The 23,259-nt window shown below is 39.8% G+C and overlaps 2 protein-coding genes across 2 annotated transcripts in view; one reads left to right on the forward strand and one right to left on the reverse strand.

Annotated features, from left to right (window-relative positions):
* Positions 1 to 2,263, forward strand: part of LOC115798232 (protocadherin-15-like) — a 215,335-nt gene extending 213,072 nt beyond the window's left edge. The window contains exon 40 of the mRNA XM_030755001.1: positions 886 to 2,263. Coding sequence (XP_030610861.1) covers positions 886 to 1,653 — 768 coding nt within the window. The 3' untranslated portion in view covers positions 1,654 to 2,263. The remainder of the gene's footprint in view (positions 1 to 885) is intronic.
* Positions 2,264 to 6,543: 4,280 nt separating this feature from the next.
* The window catches only part of plce1 (phospholipase C, epsilon 1), a 77,438-nt gene continuing 60,722 nt past the window's right edge, over positions 6,544 to 23,259 (reverse strand). The window contains 17 exon segments of the mRNA XM_030755349.1: positions 6,544 to 10,546; positions 11,443 to 11,554; positions 12,442 to 12,657; positions 12,795 to 12,998; positions 13,147 to 13,344; positions 13,479 to 13,607; positions 13,815 to 13,933; positions 14,142 to 14,403; positions 14,979 to 15,142; positions 16,018 to 16,308; positions 16,692 to 16,829; positions 18,060 to 18,131; positions 18,134 to 18,174; positions 18,432 to 18,552; positions 21,505 to 21,546; positions 21,796 to 21,931; positions 22,267 to 22,425. Of these exon segments, the coding sequence (XP_030611209.1) occupies positions 10,359 to 10,546; positions 11,443 to 11,554; positions 12,442 to 12,657; positions 12,795 to 12,998; positions 13,147 to 13,344; positions 13,479 to 13,607; positions 13,815 to 13,933; positions 14,142 to 14,403; positions 14,979 to 15,142; positions 16,018 to 16,308; positions 16,692 to 16,829; positions 18,060 to 18,131; positions 18,134 to 18,174; positions 18,432 to 18,552; positions 21,505 to 21,546; positions 21,796 to 21,931; positions 22,267 to 22,425 (2,592 nt within the window). The 3' untranslated portion in view covers positions 6,544 to 10,358.

The following is a 23,259-nucleotide window of genomic DNA, read 5'->3' on the forward strand; positions in this document are numbered from 1 at the left end:
ACCTGCTGGTTATTTTCAGGCATCGTAAACGACTCGAGTTAAAACACACCACCAAATGCTGTTTATCCAGTTCGTTCAAAAGATGCGCAGGGCAGTCTTTCACAAACGTCCATAGGTAATGAGTTGGGAGTGAGACCTTTCTCAGTTTTTGCATAAGTATTTCCACTGAATGCATCACAGCAGTGACACCAAAGAACACCTCGGCGTGTCTGTAAGGCACAAGAAGCTTTGACAAGATGGCACTATTTGACACCTTGGGAATGAGACCCAAGCGTGTTACAATCACCTCTGCTGGCTGTGTGAATAACTGTTTGTTAAAAATTTTGCACTCTGGATACTAGCAAAGGAAGCTGTTCAATGTGAACAGGCTGTAATCAAACCTAGTTTTTATGCCTAAATCTAACCAAACCTTGGAAGGAAAACTTAAAATCATCCCACCAAATAAAGGTTCATCCTACCTACTTCAACACAGAGTTAAGAGGTAGTTAGTTCCTTTGAGTGGAAACTCTCCTGTATGTGATTTCAAGAATACTTATGAGTCAGTCAATATGACTATAATTTGACATTTTTGATGTACAAATGTGTTAACAATGGAAGGAATTTTTTTTTCCTGAAATGCCTTTAATTTCAGCTTCAACGACACTTCAGAAGGCCTTTTGTGAGTAAATGTATGAACCTAAAATTTTCCTGTGCACACTGCAATGCATTAAGATAACTGCTCACTTCAGTTTAGTGAAGGAGTTTTGAAGCATGACTGAAACACACTTTGCAGCAGACGACAGATGTGTCTTTTAAATCATTACTTTACCTTTCCTTCCTCTTATGCGTCAAGGAAACTTTCAAGGTCACCAGTTTAAAGTCACTTTATTGATTTATTTCTCCCAGCAGGGCAGTAGAAAACATCGGATCAAGTTGGTGTTTGACCGAGAGTACGAGACCAGCTCCACTGGTGAGGAAAGTGTGCCAGAAACCCAACGCATCCGTTTGCCCTCGACCCAGAACAGCCAAGTCAACATTAATGGAAGCGTCTACATGGCCCAGAATGGCTCCATCATCCGCACCCGACGTTCAGTAAACGCTACAGGTCCCACACAAACCACCACTACAAACAACAATCTCAAACTCCCCTCTCCTATCTTCAGCTCAAGGCTGGTGAAGCACTTTAAAAAACTAGACAAAATGGCTGCCACACTGGAAGAAAGAGTTCCCCTGAACAGCTTCAGAACAACATCAGATGGTGGGTGCAACACTCTCCGCACCTTCCAACGGGCAGGAGCGGCTGCCTCTGCAACAGCCACTTCCTCTTTCTCTAACACTGACAACAACAAAACGCTGAATGCGTTTAACACTCGGCAATCCAGCGTTTCTTTAGGGTCAACCAGCACCGGCAACACAGGCCCAGAAAGTACGGCGGCAAAATCGAACCTGCTCAATGCGGCACAGGGCAGCACAGAGCAGTCTCAGAGCTCCACGGAGAGAAACGAGTTGGAAGAAGGCGAGAGAGAGTCGAAGGTAGACGGCAGTAACAATGACACGGATGGACTCGTAATCAAAGAGCCACTGGAGTGCCCGAGTGACAGAACGCAGTCGGATGAGGAAGAATTATGGATGGGCCCGTGGAACAGCCTTCACATACCCATGACCAAACTCTGACTGAACTTGACGACACTGTGCTCGTTTCTTATTGCCAGGATCACTGAAACATTCAGACATAATTTTTGTTCATCAGTTGTGGAACTAATGGGGATACTCCAAGCCAATTACAAGAAATCTAATTACAGGATTGGTACAGTACTCTGTTTGTCCATGGTGGAAGATTCCTCACATATCAGCCAGAAGAACTTAATTTATTTTATTTACATTCAGAGAGATGATAAAAATATATTTGGAGAAAAAAAAAAAAGAATAAATTCCTTGGCATTTAATTGGCTTTTTGGGTTACTTATTAAATGTCCCTTTTGTACCTTATCCCCTGAAACTGAACTGATTTCAGAGCTTCGACACCTTTAGAAAACTGGACCTAGACTGAGAGGACTTATATTTCTACTTTGATAATAGAGGTACAGGTATGTGAACTTTTAAATGGCCCTTTAAGCGACTGGTGTCTGTATGGAACTGATTGATTCATTCAGTATTACGAGTACTGATGCAACTCATCTTGAATTTGCGGACATGTTTCATTAACACATGAAGTCGTGTATTGTTCACATTTGCCTTTTTATTCTTGTAAAGTTGCTTAGCAGACTTTATTGAAATAAAATTCCAGCCATTGAAATGTGATGTTTGGCTAGCTTCATGATATGCTTTGGTAAAGGGGTACATCCTAAGCCACAACCTTTGAGCCTGAAAAAAGTAGCCAAGGTTCAACTTCAAGTTACAACAGATAAACACAAATACCACATAAAGAAAAAATAATGATAAAGGATTCACACAGCATCATGTAGGATAGCAAAACTGCTAGAGACTACAAAGTTCATCCAGAAGGAAGAAACTGAAACTCACTGTGCAAAGGGTGCAAGTTGTCAAGTAACATTTAACCAGCCAACCGCTGTAACTGTCTGGTATACAGGGATGCTGGGTTCAGCTGTGGCTCCCCAATCACCCTTTTAGACCATTTACGGATACAGTTGTGGTCAGAAGGTTACACACACTCATCATAGGCGTGAATGTCACAGTAATTTGGGGCTTTTAATAATTTCTTTGAACTGTTCTTTTTCCAGGGTGGAATGATTCTACAGCATACATCTTTAATGACTTTAAGAAAGAAAAAAAAAAAACACAAGAATTGGGTGCACAAGTTTGAATTTATTTTGGATTTTCTCTAAACCACACAGGGTTACAATTGTAGATACAGGCTTGAATATATACATACACCCCCACTAATATTTGCTTAACTGTCCCTTAGCAAGTGGCACCTCATACAGATGTCTGGCATACTTCTGGATGAAAATTAACCACTCTTCTTGGCAGAATTGGTAGAGTTCATTTTAAATGGTTCATTTCCTGGCACGGGCCCGGCTTTTAAGCATAGTCCACACATTTTTAATGGGGTTGAGGTCAGGGCTGTGGGAAGGCTATTCCAGAAACTTAATGTTAGCCTGCCTTATCTATTCCAAAACCAGTTTTGCTGTGCGTTTGGGATCATTGTCCTGTTGGAACACCCAGTTGTGTCCTAGTTTTAACCATTTGGCTGTTGATTTGAGATGAAGGTGAAGAATTTGGAGGTAGTCCTCCTCCTTCATTATTCGTCCTTCACTGGGCCTTGGTGGTTCCCGGGTTGTTCCTGAACACTAAACAATTTTCTCTCATCTGAGGGTGACAGTTTGGGTCTTCTGCCAGACCTTGGCAAAGTGATGACACATCAGAATAACTTGGAGTTGCGTACAATTGTTTGAACTGATGATCTTGGGATCTGCAGTTATTTAGAAATGGCTCCAAGAGGCCTTCCCAAGGTCTCTTATGCAATTATAATTGTGTAAATCTACAATGCTCCTTCTCAGATCTTCACTTCCTTTGACTTTGTCATTGCTCTGGGTATTGCTCAGTCCAGTGAGCGCTGTCAAACAAATTTTTTTATGGTGGCAAAGAGAAACTACCAGATGTAGTCAGTCATGATCACTAACAACTTAAAAAATTATCACTGTATATAGTCAGATGGCAAAACAGCTGTTTATAAACACCAAACAAATGAATAATACAAATATTTCATCTTCTTCTTTGCAAGCTACATATCCATTATATAAGAGAAAGTAATTACAGGCACAATTAGCATCACTATTTGATGAACACAGATATGCATGACAACACATTCTAGTTACCCCAAAGTGCGACTGCACTAAAAATTGTTGAGCAAAATGTATTTACAAACAAACACATGCGTACACGTACCCTTGCCATTCATTTTGAGATCAGCTACTACACGTAACGTACACTATATTGGCAAAAGTATTCACTCACCCATCCAAATCATTGAATTAAGTTGTTCCAATCACTTCCATGGCCACAGGTGTATAAAATCAAGCAAAAGACAGTTGTTAGAGTTATTATAACAAAGTGGAAGCAATTGGGAATGACAACAACTCAACCACAAAGTGGTAGGCCACGTAAAATGACAGATCGGGATCAGCAGATGCAGAGGCGTGTAGTGCACAGAGGTCACCAACTTTCTGCAGTCAGTTGCTACAGACCTCCAAACTTCATGTGGAATTCAGATTAGCTCAAGTGCATAGAGAGCTTCATGGAATGGATTTCAGTGGCCGAGCATTTGCATCAAAGCCTTATATCACCAAGCGCAATGCAAAGTGTCTGATGCAGTGGTGTAAAGCACATCACCACTGGACTCTAGAGAAATGGAGATGTCTTCTCTGAGTGAAGAATCACTCTTCTCCTTCTGGCAATTTGATGGATGAGTCTGGGTTTGGTGGTTGCCAGGAGAACAGTACTTGTGTAAAGTTTGGTGGAGGGGGGGATTATGATGTGGGGTTGTTTTTCAGGAGTTGGGCTCAGCCCCTTAGTTCCAGTGAAAGGAGCACCAAGTACTTGCACTAAGTGCAGTTGTTAGCAACTTCATGTTGGCTTGATTTATTTATTTATTTTATTGACTTGAAGGCTAGCTTGAAAGCTAGCAAAATGGCAGAGAGATGTGCGTTACATTGTGCTAGTTTGAAATGAAGGTGAAAAAATAAAAACAGCAGTGTAGTTGAATATATACCTAGTTGATAAATGTTGGTTAGGTCTGATGAACCTGCAAGCTAAGCACAGTGTTTCCACAGCATTAGGAAAGGAGAATGATTCCAAATGAAACTGCTAAAGCTAATTTTAAGCTTGGCTAACAGTGTCAGTCTGGGTTCCAATTAACAAGGTTGTGGAGGTGATTTGGTGAAGTGTATTAAAAGGTAAGTGCACACCCACACGAAATTGTAAGGTGTGGAAAAATGATTATACTACAACTAGCATTCTTAAAACAGCTTTGAATTATTATATTTAAAACTACCTCTGGAAGGACTTAAAATAGTTAATTTCATTCTTGCTTGAACATTACATGAAAACATCAATACCACTTTCACACCTGTCCTATAAATATAAAAAGAGAGTTGGCCTCATTTCCTGGTTGGCAGCAGTAAAGAAAAGTCTCAACCCTAACCCAAACTATACATACTTTTTTAAGTGGATCAAAAAAGTATTGTAACAAGCTAATTGCTGAACTTGATGCTGGAACAGTAGATGCTGTTTCAGTTTCCACTCTTCATGCTTCAAGGTTTTTTGATTTATCCAAACGGGCATGCAAACAGTATCAATCTTCTCTTGCAAGAAAGCACACATTCCCAAAAATGTAACACCAAAAGTTTACATTTTAGAGGTTGTCCACTTCTCCTGTCATTAACAGTTAATTTAATTTTATTTAAACTGATACTGACAGAATGAAGAGTTTCCTTTTAATTATAGTTCCACCAGACCATAAGAAATCTACTTAGCACAGGAGGCCCTCTCCCTCATCAAAGTTGCTCCCAATAAAGTTGGGGAAACTTTTTAATTGTGAACCACATTACAGTGAATAATTTTATTTGAAGTCTTGAAAGAGTGGGATCATTAAGCTGCAGAATTACCAGGGTTTAAAAGTTTCACCTTTAATTGGATGACCACATAATTTTGCATTAAGGAAACCAACAGAGGGTGGTATATGGGTGGTGATATTTAAAACTGAGTGCTCCTTATTACCTGGAATTAGTGGAGTGTCTAAGAGTAATATTTTCAGCAGTTTCTGGAAAGAAGGGCACATCTGAGCAGCTAGCAATGATTCAACAAAATTGATTTTTAAAATTGTCACTGATTCCTCAGGCCACTGTTTTACTAGAAAAGACAGACTGAACTTGGCTCATTAAGCTATGACACAGGCACCAGAGATTTGATTAGTCGCTGGAACAATCTGAGACAGAACATTTCACCCAAAACTAAAGTGATTTATCATGTTTGCGTCATCCTAAGTGCTCAAAATATTTTGACTCTGCCAGGCTACGAAGGTTCGCAAATATGCTGATTCTTCACTTTGTAGCTGGCTTTAAATTGGCCACTTTATTTGGTACACTTTGATATTACTGGGTTGGACCCTCAGTTGCTATCAAAATTCTTAATGGCGTAGATGCAACAAGGTGCTGGAAACATTCCTCAGAGATTTGGGTCCATATTGGCATGACAGCATTACACAGTTGCTGCAGATTTGATGGATGCACATTCATGATGTGAGTCTTTCATTCCGCTGCATCTCAAAGGTGCTCTATGGAATTCGTATAAGATGACTTTGGAAGCTGTTTAAGTACAGCGAACTCAATGCCATGTGAAAAGGTGCACCTAACAAAATGAACACATTTTGCTGCTGCATCTACAAATGTAAGATAAAACTCCTATGCCAAGACAAAATTCTGTATAAAGAAGATCCAAAAATGTGCCCATCTTCTCTGGGCTCAAGGTCTTATCAACCATAACCTCAAAATACATTTCTAGAAATTATGGATACTGTGGCTTCTGGGAATAAGAGAGAGAGACTAAAGTATTTTGCATTTTTATTGTGAGACATGACAAATAAATCCACCGATTATCATCCATTTAAAGATTCAAGTAAATAGACAAATGTTCGCTTGACAGTCATGGCATAACACAGAGAGTGGATGTTAAAGTGTATAGTGGACCTCTTATGGAAAGTGCTAATGATGAAAACATAGCTGGCAGCATACATGTGGATATAATGAATATACCAAAATGTAAAATAAAGTCTCAAATTGTCAGATTTAGTCCACATTTATGGAAAATAAAATGCATTTAAAAATGCTGTTGTGTACTGCAGAATAACATGCCATAAGTATGAATAGTACACTAAATATTTTACAGTAAAATATTTCTTTACATATCTAAATAAGTTTGAGTAAAGTCAGGGCAGTAGAATTCACCCTCTGACGTACTGAAATAAATAAACACGTAAAACTACTTACAGGAACTTACACAAACAACACAAATGCCAACCAGGGCTTCACATTAAAATAAATAACTTCAAACACACACATTTGTCTCAGGTTAAGAACTGTTACATTCAGAAACGAGGTCTACGGGTTAGGAAAAAAGGAAACGAGATCTGAAGGTGTGATAGCTCATAGATTTATAACTGAAAATGTCCCTTCCTGTGCATTTCACACACACACTATAGCTGATATCACTTTCATCAGGCGTGTAGTTGTAATGACCATTTTATGAAGGATTCGTTTTTGCTTCATGGAATGGCTTTTTCCCCCTAAGTTTAAATGAGAAACAGTTATAGTAACAAAAGCCTGACTGCATTAAAGGATTACAGCTTAATTATCATTGATGCAGAGTAGTGGTTTCTGGGATCAGAGTCTCATCTACCTTAAATATCATAAGCCTTAGGCCCCATCCTACGGCCTTATGCTGAGCAAAACATAATCTGTGCACGTGAATAATATTAATTAGGTAAAATTTAACCCATTAATTCACGGTCAAACGTTGAAAATATGAGTTAAAGTGGAACACGTCGCTCATTTGTGAGTATTAAAAAGATGAAGAATGACAGATCTTCACTATTGCACTAAAATTCTAACTCGTTACTTGGCACTAAGCATTTTTTTCTCTTACTTAAAAACAAACAATGTTTTAAAAAGCTTCTTTAAACAAATCTAGTTTGTTAAATTTATCGCGTGTTGGAATATGGGTAAAAATGGAAAAGATGACTTATTTATAAAAGTCGGATTTATTTATTTTTAGCCTAAAATTGATTTAGCAGGAATGGATTGAAACACCTTTTTTGTTAAGGAACTCTCAGAGGTGATTTTCTGAGTGACTTTTTGTGAGAAAGAAATTATGTAAGATTAAACATACATTAGAGTACAGCAACTGTGTACATTCTTTACATTAAATTAGTCTTGTTGATGGACTGGATTTTGTATCGAGGCTCTTTTTTCTGTCATAACCAAAAGTTTTACATCTTAATGGTATTCATTTTTTTCGGTATATTTGGTAAAGTCCTCATGGATTGGGACGATTACACAAAAAGGGAGGAAACAAAATGATGTTATTACAAGTCTTAAAATATATAACTTATCAAAAGACAGAAAAGGGGAAAGTGGCTCCAAATGAATTCTGAATGTAAATTTTGATGTGCAGAAAAAATAGAAAACCTTTAAAAAAAAAAAAAAATCTACAGTCATTACTTACATTAAATATCTATAAAGATGCTGCTTTCAAAATCAAGGATCGTAAGTACAGATCAATAAATTAAAGAAATTAAAATCAATGAATTAATTTAATAACATTCAATTCTGTGTGGGGAATACCAAGTCTGACAAAACCTCCCCCCCGAAAATCTACTTGTGCTTTCTTTAAAACTTAATTTGCAACTGGGCTGAAATCGAAAGCAATAAATAGAATGACATAACAATCAAGTCACCGTCTCTAATTAGACAGTAACACAAAAACACTAATGACAACAGCAAAAGGAAAACAAAATGTGCAAAATGCAGTTTGAAGAAGACCAGGATGTTCTTCTAAAGGATCTTAGAGCTATAATCATCATTGTACCAATAAAGTGGTGTAGGAAATACTCAATAATAACAAAAAAAGTATAGGAATTTGTGCTTGATTATGTCTTTGTTGTAACAATGCATTATGACAATAAATCTTATTCTGGTGGAAAGCCTGTTTATTTCCCCCTAAATGGTGCCACAATTGTAAAGAAAATGCATTTGTGGGTTAAGCAGTAGGGTTGAGTCTGTGGGTTGCGCCCACAACAAACCTGCCAGGATCTTCTCTGCCAAACAGCTCATTCTGTTATTGAAGATTGAAGATTTGGCAAGTTTTTCATGAGCAGAACCAGCATTAATCTGCTGTTCAACCCACAAATGCATTTTCCATACAAATGTGGCACCATTTAAAGGGAAATAAACAGGCTTTCCAACAGTATAAGACTTATTGCCAAGAAGCATCAATACAGCGAAGAAATAATCGACCAAACACAAACGTCCTTACTTTTTGTGCTAAGTTTATATCAGGTCCAACATAGATGCTTTCACATTTGGTAATCTTTAAAGTAATGAAAGCTGGAATTAACTACCATTATATTCACACCATTCAAAATGCACTGTCCCATTTGTTACCATTTCTATCTATATTTTTAAACTTTGTCTGGAAAGATGAGAAGTGGCTGACTCATTATTCGTGCACAACGATATGAGCGCTAAGATACTTCGTTTATCCAAGCAGATCATCAAAGATACAGCTACAAAATGATCAAATGCTGGAGGCAGTGTTGCAACAGCTGAAACCAACATAGGACAACTTTACCAAAACAAAAGTTGCTCCACATTTGCCAAACATAATAGTGTGTGCCTACAATGTCTTAAAATGCTTCTTATATATCATCACCTTTAGGGCAAATACGGTAGTGTCCAATAAACTGCTTGAAGCTGTGATGCTTCCATTTTACAATATCAAAACAGAATAGAAATCTCTGATTGGGTTCCCTCACTTTTGTTGCCTCTCTCTGTGAGCTTTGCCCATCTGCACTGCCCCAAAATGTGCTCTTACAGTACTGTGAAACTGGAACAGTAAGAAAAGAACCAAACAAGCCAGCTTGTCAGCCTCCTTCACAATGCCCTCAACCAAATGATCCCATACCTGAGGAAGCAAGAACAATACCATTTCACCCTCTTGGCCCTTGTACTCTCCTACATCTCTTCTGTGTACTAGCAAAGGGGGTAGTTTACTTGTTTACAAAAGATTTATTCAAACAATGATAGTGCACAGGCCACTTAGCCATTTTGTGGAGCCATAATCATCCTTGAACTATAAAAAGGAAAATAAACACTCCATAGTTTGTGTTTTACTCTATTTCAACAAATCTAATGGCCATTTAGCAGCCATTAAAGCAAACGTATACCAAGCTTTATTCTCTGAATGTGACTCAGGGAAATATTTTATTCCCCTCTTATTCATTTCAAATAGGAGGGGATACCCTCAGGACTTCAATAAAAACACCTGCCCCAAGAGGAGCTGAGCTACCAACCCACAAGGCCATCACAGCTCTTAAGTGACAATGGGCGGGCTCTCCAATCTCCTGTTTATCAGTCAACCAAACAAAAGGGCTCATCATCTGTCACCTAACCCAATAACGGAGCCCGGACTGAATCCTGTCCTGTCACATGCTCAGTTAACACAAGGCAAGGTCATACTCCTTCAAGACTTTGAGAGGAGGGTATCCCAGCACTCGACAACACGAGACATACACTGAAACACCTCATGAAAAAAGGAATCCTCCGAGTTAAGCAGTAGTCAGCGCAAGTATCTGTCTCCGGAACTCATCTGTAGATCTTCCAGTTCCTGAGGAGGTAAAGCTTCCAGGCGGAGGAGGTCAGAGAAGAGGTGGGAAGGTGGACAGATAGGATCTCCCCTCTAAAAGAGTTGGAGGAGGCCTGTAGAAACCTTCCAGCCCCCACCCTGCCCTCTGCCACCCATGCCCTCAGACCCGCAGCTGCAGACAGGTACCCTGCAGAGGAGATATTTTCATGTTTTGTGTTGGTTTTTTTTGCTTGGTTTATATTTGTTAAACAAGCTGTGAGTTTAAAGAAGGACAGAAGTACCAGACTAAAAACACAACACAGCACTTATTAATAACACAGCAATGATTAAGCGCTGCTACACTGCAAAGTGATCTTCTGTTATATGTGAAAAATGGCTGCTGTTTCAATATTAGAATATATGGGGTTGGACAGGGAAAAATGTAAACAATTTAAAACAACAGACTTTGAAGTAAATTGCAAAAATTACCACAAACACAAATAGAAATTTTTCTTTGTCATAGGCATTCCTGTTAGCAAATTATTGTGCACAGCCTGCACATTTGTCACATGGTTTTGCCTCTTCAGAGCACCTTTAAAAAAAAAAAAGATCTCTTTTAAATTGAAAGTTGAATATGAGGGTGATGATTAAACAGATAACTGCCACTTAGCCTTATACTGTATGACCCGTGGCCCTCTGAGCAATATTTGATCATGTTACTGTAGTACTCATGTACTCATGTGTGCCCTTCAACTTCTGCAATACATACTTCTGCTGTTTGTACATAAATCTGCGCACCTAGACGTGACAAACTGCTAAGGAATGCTGCAGTGAGCCAGCAAAAGTGGGTAAGAAGAAGTCACTTTACTTATATGACATCTATAATACATTTACAATTTTAAATCTATTCAATCCATACCCTCTATTTTTCAAAAGGAGTGGCAATTTTCCCGCTCACACCGAGTTCTACTTTTCAAATGTTAGAGGTTAGAGATAACATACGGTACCTCTGTTGCTTTTCCATGCAAACACGGCAGGCAGAGTGTGAGCCTCACTCCTGGAGCTCTGTCAGAGCCACACAGCATGCAGCTCTATCATCCTTACTCTGGGCAGGGCCATCCACTCCGCCGCCCGTCGTCATGCTGCGGCTGCGACTAGTCAGCTTCTTGAGCTCACTGGCAAAGGAAATAACTTTCTTTTTGTCCTCCCTCACCATCTGGAAACAGAAATGAATCTGTGTTAAAGAGATGCATTTACAACATAAGAAATGTGCCAGGAGGTTTTTGAGCAGACTCATAAGAGCTGAGAAAAGACTTATTTCATGAGTTTTCTTAATGTGCATGTTCCGCATAACTTTTTCTTATTTCTTCAGACCAGTTTTATCTTAACACTGCTGAAAAAAAAAATTAAACCCATAGAGCTTACATAAGCATTTAACTTTTATTCAACAAGGCAGGACATTTAAACACATTACTTCCAGGGGGTCAGAGGAAAAAAATAAAACTCAAGTGCAAAAGGATGATGAATAAATAAAATGCTAAGAGTATTAAAACATACAGAACACAGAGTTAGATGAGCACATTAGTAAAAAAAAGCAGCCGAAAAACACTAGAAAGGAAATCACAAAAGCAGACACAAAAACAGCAACATAGCATATGAAAGATTTTGTAAATAAGGGTAGTAGCAACAGGTATAAACGATAAAGCAATGTTAAATGTTAATGTTTTAAATACCAATTTGGCCTTCCAGCTCTTCATCACTCTGTTTTCGAACAGCACAAAATGGATGCAACTCAGTAGATGAATATCAATTCAGTGATATTGGTAAATGTCATCCTATTGGCTGATATAACAAGGCCACTATCAACGATATAGATGTTTGCCCAATATATCCCAGAATGCACAGCGTGTTAGAAAGAGAGTGGCTGAGAGAGATCTTGCACATATAAAACTGTCTTCTTCGTGGAAATGCAAGAATCAAGCACAACCACACAAGCAAAGCAATAGAGCAGAAGCAAAATGAGAAAAAAAAAAAATTCAAAAGTATTGATACAATACACATAAGTCTCTAGGACTAGAAATTGGTCATCATGCTCAGAGCTACCTGCTCTTTCAGTTTAAGAATAAACTTCCCCGCGCCCCGCCAGCGGCTCTGAGCTTGGAAGACGCACTCGTGATCCAGCAGCACTCGCTGAAGAGGCTTGGTGGATGAGGACTTCTTGGATGAGCCAACATCCTTGGCCACTTCCTCCATCAACACGTAGTCACATGGATTGGGATTACATAGGATACTGTAAGAATACTTAGCCTTTGACAGGGTCTGGCCAAAAAAAAGAAGAAAATAGAGAAATATCAATGAAAAAACTAGCATGTAGATTCTAGTGTGAGCGATACCCACAGGATACCATTTTTTTTTCCTGCAATACAATCTTTGAGTTCTTGTGCTCCTGGACTCACCTGCTGTATGATGTCCTGAGCTGTGCTGTAGCGTGGAGCTTTGATTACAGTGTGAGGCTGTTCTGGTGAAACTTCATGGACCTGGACGAAGAACGTATCATCCTCTCCTCCTCCTCCTCCTCCCCCACTTCCTCCTGCTCCATCTCTGCCTCCCACAGTCATCTCCTCCTCTCCTTCCACCACCGTGTTTTTCTCATTCAAGTTCTGCAGTGATAAAAGCGTCACAGTGAATTCTTATTGCATGACACAACCACAAGGTGGAGCCAGAGTCTGCATAATAGTCCTCAAAAGTTTTGACAACAACTTATTATGATAACGACATCTATCTAGGTTATCTACCAAACATGTGTACCTCCTCTCTCGTTTTGAGGCAGAGTCTCCTCACATATCCCTCCTCAGTGTTCCAGCTAGAGACCACCCTGGCCACCTCCTCTTCAGGTGCTAGAGCTCGATGCTGAGGGCAGCGCTTCACCTCGCTGCGCTCCTTCAACAGAGGAACCTTCTCTTCACACAAGAAGTATTCTGATGGGTTTCCTGATGAGGCCACAACCTTTGGAGAAAAGAGTATGACAAAGAGTATGACAAAGATAAATGTATGACAAAGTATGACAAAGATAAATGTGAAAGTTGAGCTACAACTATATTATTCCTGCATTATAAAATCTTTGATTCTACAGCACTAACCACGTCCAGCAGCTGTTTGGCAGTGGTCTGCTCCGTAACAGAAAAAACTGTGAAGGGTTCAGGACCAGGAGCACCGTGCACTGTCACCCTGTGCTGCTGGGTAGCATGCTTCTCCTCAGAACTGAATAGCTGTGAAGGGAGTCAGAGAGATGCAAGGCAGCGGGGTGTTATAAAAACACATTGAATCCCATATGGTCCCTCTTATCTTCTCCACAGAGTGGACTGTAACAGCACAATTTCTCTGGATTGCAGTCCATCAGGTTAAAAACATTACAGTGATATGAACAACTCTAGCCTGAGCTACTGTTTTCAGCACCAAACCTGAACAAGTCTTACCAAAGATGAGGCAACAGCGCCCCCTGCTGGACCTTCCTCTGTTCTGTGGCTGTAGATAAATAAGCTGGACACTTCAAGAGGCTCGTTGTGCTGTGTTCTTAACTGTACATGTCTGTAACCTGCAACGCAAACACACAAAACAAAAAACATATCTCAAATATATTTTATTTAACACTACACAGCACTACTCTCCTGAAACTTTTTAACATGAAAACCTTTTAGTGCCTTAAAATAGATCGAGCACATCGTCTTTATCAGTGCACAAAATTCCCATCTACAGCTTAGTGCCGCACTTTTTTTTAGATGTGCATTATCTGGGAATCATACCTGGTTTGAGGGCTTTCAGTGGCAGAGTCCTCTGAGCTGTAATCTGAGAACTGTTGTTCTCCACCACGGCAAGTCGCAGGAAACACATCTCTTCAAAATGCACAGTGAACTGAAAGTGTTCGTTCCACATGGGGTTGAGGGTGTTGCGGTGGATTGGTTTGGTGCGGAAGTGGCAGCTGTCGATGGGAATGCCCAAAACATCCAACTCAATGCAGGGGCTGCCAGCACTGTTACTCGGACAAACGTTCTGACCAGAGACAATCTGAGTAGAAAAGAAGAAAGGAGGCGTTTTATGAGGCGTTTTATGAGTAAAGTGTATCAATTAGGGATGTTAAACATAAAATTTACATGTGTGTGATATCATTTGAGATTAGTCCTGTCACAATGCAGGTATGTCAGTGAGGACAGGAAAAAAACTTTTAGGCTTATATGATAGTTCTAAAACTGCACCATGTACAGTAGCTTGAGGATATAAAAACAAATTCATGTTTTTCATATGTAAAAAAAAAAAATCTCATGTATTCATAAATGTTTATGGGATATTTATGATTTTTTTAAGTAAAAAAATACATTTACACATATATAGAAACTTAAAAGTTTGTAAACAAGCATCTATGGTTTGAGAAAATTAATGTGCACCTCACTTGAAATTGAAAATTTGACCATTTTCACTCATAAGCTCTAGAAAATGTTGGGAGGATGAAGTCTGAGTGTGCATGAGGGAGTAGGTACACACTCTTGCTACCTGTCTGAATTTGTACCAAGGAGCTGACTAGACTGCTGGATATGGCTGCGCCAGGTGTGCCAAGTTTTGCTGGGTACGTCTTCTTAACTCACTGTGAGGGAGTAGACAGCAGGGCTCATTTTCTCCACATCCCGCTCCATCGGACAGAACTGCTGATAAAGTGGACAGCTACGATCCCATAACACTGCTGGCTTCAGTAGGTAGCCACATCCGCCATTGGCCTCAAACAGCGCTGTGTTCAACTGCATGGGCAGGTCTGAGAAGACGAGAGAGTAAGGGAGAGGAAAGACTTAAGTGACACTAACAAAGAAAAAAGAAGAATAAAATAAAATTTGGAACAAAACCTCAACTCGCAGCAATGCTCCTTGGGAGTTTTACTAAAACAGGTAATAAAAAAGGCCGCCTAGTTTGGATACTGTTGGCTGTAGTGTTTCCTGCAGTTTGACAATTTAAAATCATTTTTGGCTGGTTGCTGGTGTAGAAGATGAGAGACTGTCCTTTAAACAAAATGTCCACGTTCAAATGAGTGCATGTACGTTTCTTCTTGCAAACAACTTCCACTCCAAAGAGGAAAATGCAGAGACAGGGAAGATGAAGGAGAGAGTGGGAATGAGGCAAAGCTCAATAGAAGATCAGAGATAGAGAGAGTGTTTAAATTCTAAAACGCATTCTGGACAAAATGACTGCATCATCTGTCAGAGTGTAGACAGCAAACACTAGACAGGAGAAACTCTGTGAGGATGAAAACCAGAAGCCACGGGAAGAAAAAGGAAAGAGGGATAGAAAAGGAAAAGGAGCAAAAAGGAAAAAAAAAAAAAAAAAAAACAGTACTGGAGAGCCAACAACAATTCTCCCCATAAATAAAAAGGCATGTAAGAGATTATCACTTTTAAAAATATACAACATAAATTGCCTCATCATATAGATAAGTCACCCCAAATCTAACTTGGAATTGTAGATTTTTTCCTCCTAGGAAAAATGGGCTGCAATAAATGATAGAATGATCTGTCATTTCTCTTTTATCATCCTCTAGCTACTACAGTGTAATACTTATGTATAAGCACCAAATTCCTAAGGAGGTGCTGTTTGCTAGAAGTGAATGTCCTTTCATATATAGAATACGCTACTCACCATCAGTCTGATAATTGAGTGCCACCAGCTGAATCCCATGCTGCCAGAAAAGCAGAGGGTTCGGGTTTGTTGAGTCTATCCTGGTGGCCGCCGGGTAGGTTCTGAGCAGCTGGCACTCTGTGTGCTGGATGAGCTTTTGAGAGTAGCGGCGGCACAGGCGCTTGGCGGCATTCTCATTTACAGAGGAGATGTGGTAACACTTTGGTGTGCGGATGATGGCGCTGAGTGAGGTGGGGGGATTGAGGACAGGAGACGTTTGCTGATCTTCCCAGCTGAGCCGCTCAGAGCCACCTGCAGGCAGGACAAAGAGACACTTAAAGGCCATGAAAACTTCTTAATGTGCTTCTTACTTGGAGTGAGGCAACCCTACATGAAGAACTTTAAGTTAAGCTAGAATAGCTGGGTGTTTCTTGATAATATGCAGAAAATCCTCCTAATACTGTGACTCATTCTGATGTAATTTCTATTCTTTCCTCATTCATTTTTTTTTTTTTTTTGGCCTTTCCCCTATCCCAGTTAATTTCTTGGTTTCTCTGTTCATACATACATATGTGTATTATACAACACTCCCATTTTCAGACATGAAAGAATGGCAGTTTTACATCCGGGTTTATGCTTTCATATGCACACACACAAAACAATCTCCCAGCGATGACTACCTCGGCCGTGCTTACCTTTCCCGGGGGTGCGGCTCTGGGTCGTGGCCTCCCCAACTGCGCTGCTGCGAGAAGGAGCCGTGCCAAATATGGACTTCCTGCACTTTCCTCGATCCTTCCCTCTGCTAGAGCCAGCTGGAGACAGAGTAGAAAGGCCTGTGTTCCCACACAGAGGAAGCAGACAGAAGAGAAGCGTCATTAATGAAATGCAGACAGACTAGAGACACCACAAGTATCCCAAGAGTCTCTCCTTATTCTTAATTTGCTTCAAAAAAATTCAGATCATTTTTCTCTCAGGATTCGCTTGAAATTAAATTTATTTCAAAACTTATTTTACTAGCACTGGAGTTTATTTATTTATTACATCTGCCAGAAAATGTGCTCTATGATCTATATTTTTGGTGGTTTTGTCCCTTTTTATGAATGGTGATTTCTTTTAAATTGATTTCATACACACTACAGACTACAACCAGCCTGCTGTCTGTCTGAATTTAAATTGGCCCACTTGCCCTACTTCCTCCTTCTCAGATCTTTGGTCCTTGGAAACAGTAAAACAAATAGAATATCAGTGGAGACACTGGCAAGTTTCTCAGGGCAGATGTCAATTAAAGAAAAGAGGAGGCAAACAGAAGAGGACACTTGAGGGAAGAGGCGATAAGAGGCTGATGTTTAAGGGACAAAGAGAAATCTTTGAGATAAATGTTAGCAAGCAATCAAGGCAGATTCCTGTAAAGAGGAGAGATAAGAGATGTTTTATAAACACATAAAAAACTGAACTGCTGAACTCAGAGCAGTTTAGAAAAATCTAAGCCAATTTGAGCAGTTCTAATTTTCTGCTCATAGGAAGGCAACAAAAGTGTGTGAGAGAGTCAAGGGTGACACGACAAAGACCCTAGGTTTGAATTTGAACTACACTAAGCCACCAGGACATCCGCAAAACATTTTCTTACTGTCCAGCATAAAACAACTGATGTTGTGTTGTTTGGAAAATAACATTAAAATGAAGTAACCCTATCTTTCCCATGGGGGGAGGATGATTCATCATCTTAGTGGGTGTCCTGTGTGGGATAGGAATGGAGTATAACACAGGGATATTGGATGTCTTGCAATGAAGAAAACATGGGGAAAGGTTTGACCTCTTAAATATAACATGGGAGTGGATTAGGGTGGGACAAACGAAAAAAAAAAGAGAGTGAGAAACAAGACTGAATTGAAAGGGGAGAGTAGAATACAGATTAGGGAAGAATTAATCACTTTTTTACTGGGAAATGAAGGAGGGGAGGACAAAAGGAGATGGCATATACATTAAGAATAAGAAATGTTTGTTCTAATGAGATCCAGGGGAATAGATAAATCTGTCTGACAAAGAGACAGAATGATCCCTACCAGGGAATTTCACCGCCTGGCAGTAGATGACGAGGTCGGACAGCTCCTGGGCTATCTGTCGGCTCTCCTTCTATTCTGGGGAAGGTAGAACTCCTCGCCAAGCTCCATGTCAACACCTACAGGTGGCAGACAGACGCAGAACATGGAAAACACTGTTAACATTTTACTTGGACCGGCAGTAATGTACCGCTGAAACAGGGGCTAAACCAAACTTTCATGCCAGCTTCCTATTTAAATTTTATACTCTGGCATCAAAACATACATCAAAACATGTTTTTCTTTTTAGTTAATGAAGGGTGGTTCTTACATCCTATTTTCTTTTGTCTCATTTTCTTTAACTGTAATTTGGTGAATTTAACTCTTGATATCTCTACCTTTCCTTTGCTCTGCGAAGTGCTATCAGCTTTCTTCATCCTTTTGGGTATTTCATCAGCAGGTTGCTCTTCTTTGTCTGCTGAGCTCTTGCCTTCTGGCTTGTCATCCAGGATGTTATCTATATAGAAGAGAATAATAATGAACTGGTTTTAAACAAACTGATGATGCCGAGCTGACTGTACAGTAGCATGCACCCATCGTGATTAGCGTACCTTATACCTGTCAAGAAAGCAAAATATGCAGCTGCCTTTCTTTGTCCTTAAAGCCAAAATCTGTACTGATACTTGCAAAATCAACATTGCTTTGCATGCAATATTATTCAAATCACAGTATACTGAATGTAAATCCCACACCATCCCTAATTCATATTCCTCATGCTCAAAGCAGGCAAGATTGGATCCAATATATTTAAGGCAGAAACTGGCCTGTCCAAAACCCATAAATAAAATTTGTGCATTGGAGTTCCTCCTGATATATTTTATGTTAAATCACCAATAAGACATACTGTGCACCAGAAGAAGAATATTTAGCATCTGGGAATCTGCTGCTTGTAAAAACAAACCCACTTCAGTGAGGATTGGAGTTTTTCTTGTTTTCTCAGGGAACAGAATAACTGCTAGTATTACCTGCACTTCAGCATTTGGCCAGTGGATTTAAGTTAATGGTTTTTCTGCTCACATACATTAACAAGTTGCTGAAGCATTTATAGTTTACTGAATACTGGATTTCCACACTGACCGCTGCACAGGTGGGAACAATTAAAGAAGAATTTTCAACTGAAACCAGTCACCTCGTAAATCTCTACTGACTACTCACAGAGCTCGGGAGCATGCACCGAAGCAAAAGACCACAAAGGCACCTCCGTACTAATATTTAAAGCACTGTCCCTCAACTGTAAACAGGAGCAACAGCAGGGGAGTTCTTCCCATTCCTCCCACTCATTAATCGCAGCCAAAACCACACAAGAACCACATCAGCTTGAAAACGCAGAAGCGCTTTATCACAGAAACTTGGAATTTGCTTCTTGAAAAACAGTTTATCAAAAGAAGCTGACCCTGAATACTTAGGCTATAGACAGCAGCCAGAGAACTGAGTTGGACCAGACTGTGACTGGAGGGAGCTACCACTCAACTGGAGAGGGTGGCAGGTTTGGCAGCTTAGTTCTCAAGTGTTTGTATTTGCAGGGCCAGCTGATATACTAAAGGCGGATGGTGAAATGAAGACATCAGGGTGGGGTGAGATGCCTTGCTTGCTAACATTCAGTAGCTGATATTTCAGAATAACAAGTAATTTTATCTTTTTTTTTTTTTTAATTGGTAAGTTCCTGTGACAGAGACAAGCATAGTGGAGGAATTAAGAGAGCAATGTTGGGAATGGGACTGGGATAGGGTAGTTTCCCCTGGTCTGTTGTTTAGTGCAGGGGCAGTGCGGGGCCTGAGAAACCAGATGGCTTTGTTTTGTTTCCCTGATGAGCCTGCCCAGCCACTGGCGAGGTCACGGACAAACACAGTATGGAAGGATGGAGGAAGGGAGGTGATATGTTTGTGGGAGAAAGAGACATCACGCTAATGATATAATATTTAATCATATATGAAAAAATATAAATATAAATTTGTTTTTCCTCTTTTTAACATCCCGTCCTGTCCAAGTACTGCATCTACACAACTGAGGAGAGTTTAGAGGAGGCAGTGGGGAGGTATCTAGTCACAGCCTACATTATTAATATTTCTTCCAGGGAGACATGGTGTAAGTGTTGAGGCAAGCTGGGAGGTTGGGATGCTACTGCAATTACATAACAGTGATAAAACAAGTCTACATCATAACAAACACTCCTGATCACTCACTAATCATCCTTTGTTAGCAATCTACAAGTGATTAACATAATCAGATGGCACCCTAATAATATTATGAATGAAAGCAACTATAAAGCAGGACCTGTGGCAAACCTGAGTTTTAATATCTGTACTATCTGTGTTACAGATGGTTGCCATTATTTGACAGTGCTGCCTGAGGCAGAATGTTCTGCGGTGGTGCCTGATCATTGGAGCCGTCATTATTACCACATTATTATTCCTCATTCTTGTCGAACAAGTCTTTGATATCAAATAGACTGGATGGAATATTTGTTTTCCTGCATTTCACATATTATGTAATAATGAAATCTTGAAATGCTTGTTACCGTGGAAGACTGCTACACTACACCAGCACATAATCTGGAGAAAGCTAGCAGCTTTAACAGGAATGCAAGAAAATATCGGATTAAGTCCAAAGCGGCGATGCAGAGTGCTAGCACATTTTTCATACCAATACATCCCAACGGACGTGTCTAGTTATTCTGCAGCAGAAGACAGCATGTACAGTAGCGTGCAAAAGTCTCGAGCCACCTGTCATTTCTTTATATTTTGTCAGGAAAATAGGTGCAGTGTGCAAATATAAATGGAAATTCCTATCCAGATATGTTTTTACTGCACTGGCAGTGTGTTGGGGATCACTGTCATGATGAAAAATTAAGTCACACAGTTAATCAGACACTTTCCAGATGGATACAGTGGATCAGAATCTGACGGTGCTTTTAAAGCCATTACGACAACACCGCTGGCTGAACTGCAGCTTCAAACCATGACAGAGCCTCCACAATGTTGTATTCAGTGCTTGAATGATTCATAGGTCAGTGTTAACTGGCTTAAACAATAAAAAAGCAGCCAATGTCCAAAGAAACACTTCATAAAGCCTGGAGAACTACCGCTCAAGGCCACTTCAAAATAAAAAAAAATAAAAAATTGCAGGAAAGTCTGGCTCCTTGCAAGCAAAATATTAAAAAGAGTGGTGGCTCAAGACTTTTGCACATTGCTGTGTATTTGCACCAAGCAATCATAACATTCCCTTAAAACCCAGCTGTATGTAGCATATTATGTAGCAACTGGTAAACGCTAATAAGCGAAATTGCACTTCCAAGGTGTTGTAATTTTCTCAAGAACAACATGAATCTGTGAAAGAAACACCACCTAGCACAACAAAACCAGAAGGAAACAATGATACTCAGAGAGGCACATCACAGGTGCGCATTTACCTTCAAGACCAAACGAGGCAGTAGAGGCTGCGAGGCCATCAGCTAAGTGGAAAACAGGCAAGATAAAAATAGGAAGGGGAGGGCGTAAGAACAGGGTGTCAAAGTAAAAAGAGATTTAAGTGTTAAAAAGGAGAGAGACAGAATAAACTAGTAAACAAAAAACTGAACAACATAAGAATCTATGTGTGAGTCATGCACTATTCAAGCCTGAAAGAAGGAAACCTTGTAGGTCGCACAGTCAAGCTCAGTTCTTCTGTTTCAAATCACATACCACAATGCGGTTCTTCTTACCGTCCGATAGAGACTCATAGTCATAGTCATAGTCGTCTTCTTCTTCTTCATCTTCCTCATTGGCATGGTTGTTGGGTGAAGTAACTCCTGGAAACCCGTTGCTTGCTTGGGCTTGCATGTGGGCGAGCTGGTGAGCCTGCAAAAGGGGTTAAAATAATAATAATGATAATAATTTTTTTTTTTAAATTAGAAATTGTGTATCTGAAGTATGATATAAACCTCCACTTTATGTGCAAACAGACAAAATCCTATATATAGAGAAGCTATAGTGTATGGTATACTGAAGCATTTTATTCTTGCTAGGTTGAAAGTTCTGATGGGGTGAACCTTTTAAGCACAGCTCCATCCATTATTCATGTTCGACAGCACTAGATGTTCAATGTGCTAGAGCTACCTAGAAGGTTCTTATTTATGAATTATGAACAAGTTTTGCTGACATGTGTGAGTGTAAAGGATGCATTTCTTCTTAACCTTCTGCTTGAGTATGTCCACTGGTGCCTGGTGGGCTTTGAGCTTCTTGTTCTTGAGGAGTATCCTCCCTCGCAGCTGCAGCGGCGACGGTAAATGAGGGTCATCGCTGAAGTCGCTTTCAAAAAGGAAGCGTGTCACAAGCCGTTCGCCAAAAACCGTCTAAAAAAAATATACATATATATTTTAACATGGAACACGTCATCAGGAAACTGAAGTCCAATGTTGTGAGAAGTATCGAGTGGTTGCAGAAGAATCTTTAGCTACAAATAAAGTAATTTTATCTATGCAAAACCACATTACAAATAAACAAGACGATGGTGATGTTAGCTGGCCTGAGGCACAGAGCTGTCTGCAGATAAAAGACATTTTCTTTATCAAGCTACTCAGAAGTCAGTCTCCAAGGAGGATGAAACGCTGGGAAGTTTTGCGAGATGAAAGCACAATGATATTCCACGATATAGCTGTCGTGCCAAGATATCTGTGGGTTTGATATCTTTTAAAAAAAAGAGAAGAAGAAGAAGAAAGGGACAGTTGTGGCCTCAAGTTTATAAAAGCAAGCTTCTGCCTGGACGTTGGCCAGTTTGAATGCCCAGAACAGCTGAAAAAATGGGATCAAGGAAAACAAATGAGTGGAGTTGTACAACAAACAAGACTACTTGAAAGGGTACGTTATTCCCTAAATATAAAGGAGAGAATAATTGAAATAGGCATGACTGCCTAACTAAACCCTTTGATTTTAGTTCCTTCAATTTTATTGTTTTTTTTTCTCACAAATCAGTGTTGCTCTGAGCCACCTTAAGACAGAGGAAGCTTTTAATTGTGTGAATTTATAACTTAACTCAGTCGTTCTACGAGATGTCCTATATGAGTGAATAGAAGGCTTAATTTTCATGTGCGCAGTGACATTCTTGTCTTTCTCACTTACTAACCAGTCACTGGAAAATTAAACACCAGAAAGAAATTAATGACACATATGAAACATGTTTAAGGACA

The sequence above is a fragment of the Archocentrus centrarchus genome, chromosome 19 (genome assembly GCF_007364275.1).
Source record: "Archocentrus centrarchus isolate MPI-CPG fArcCen1 chromosome 19, fArcCen1, whole genome shotgun sequence".
In the NCBI taxonomy this organism is placed as follows: domain Eukaryota; kingdom Metazoa; phylum Chordata; class Actinopteri; order Cichliformes; family Cichlidae; genus Archocentrus; species Archocentrus centrarchus.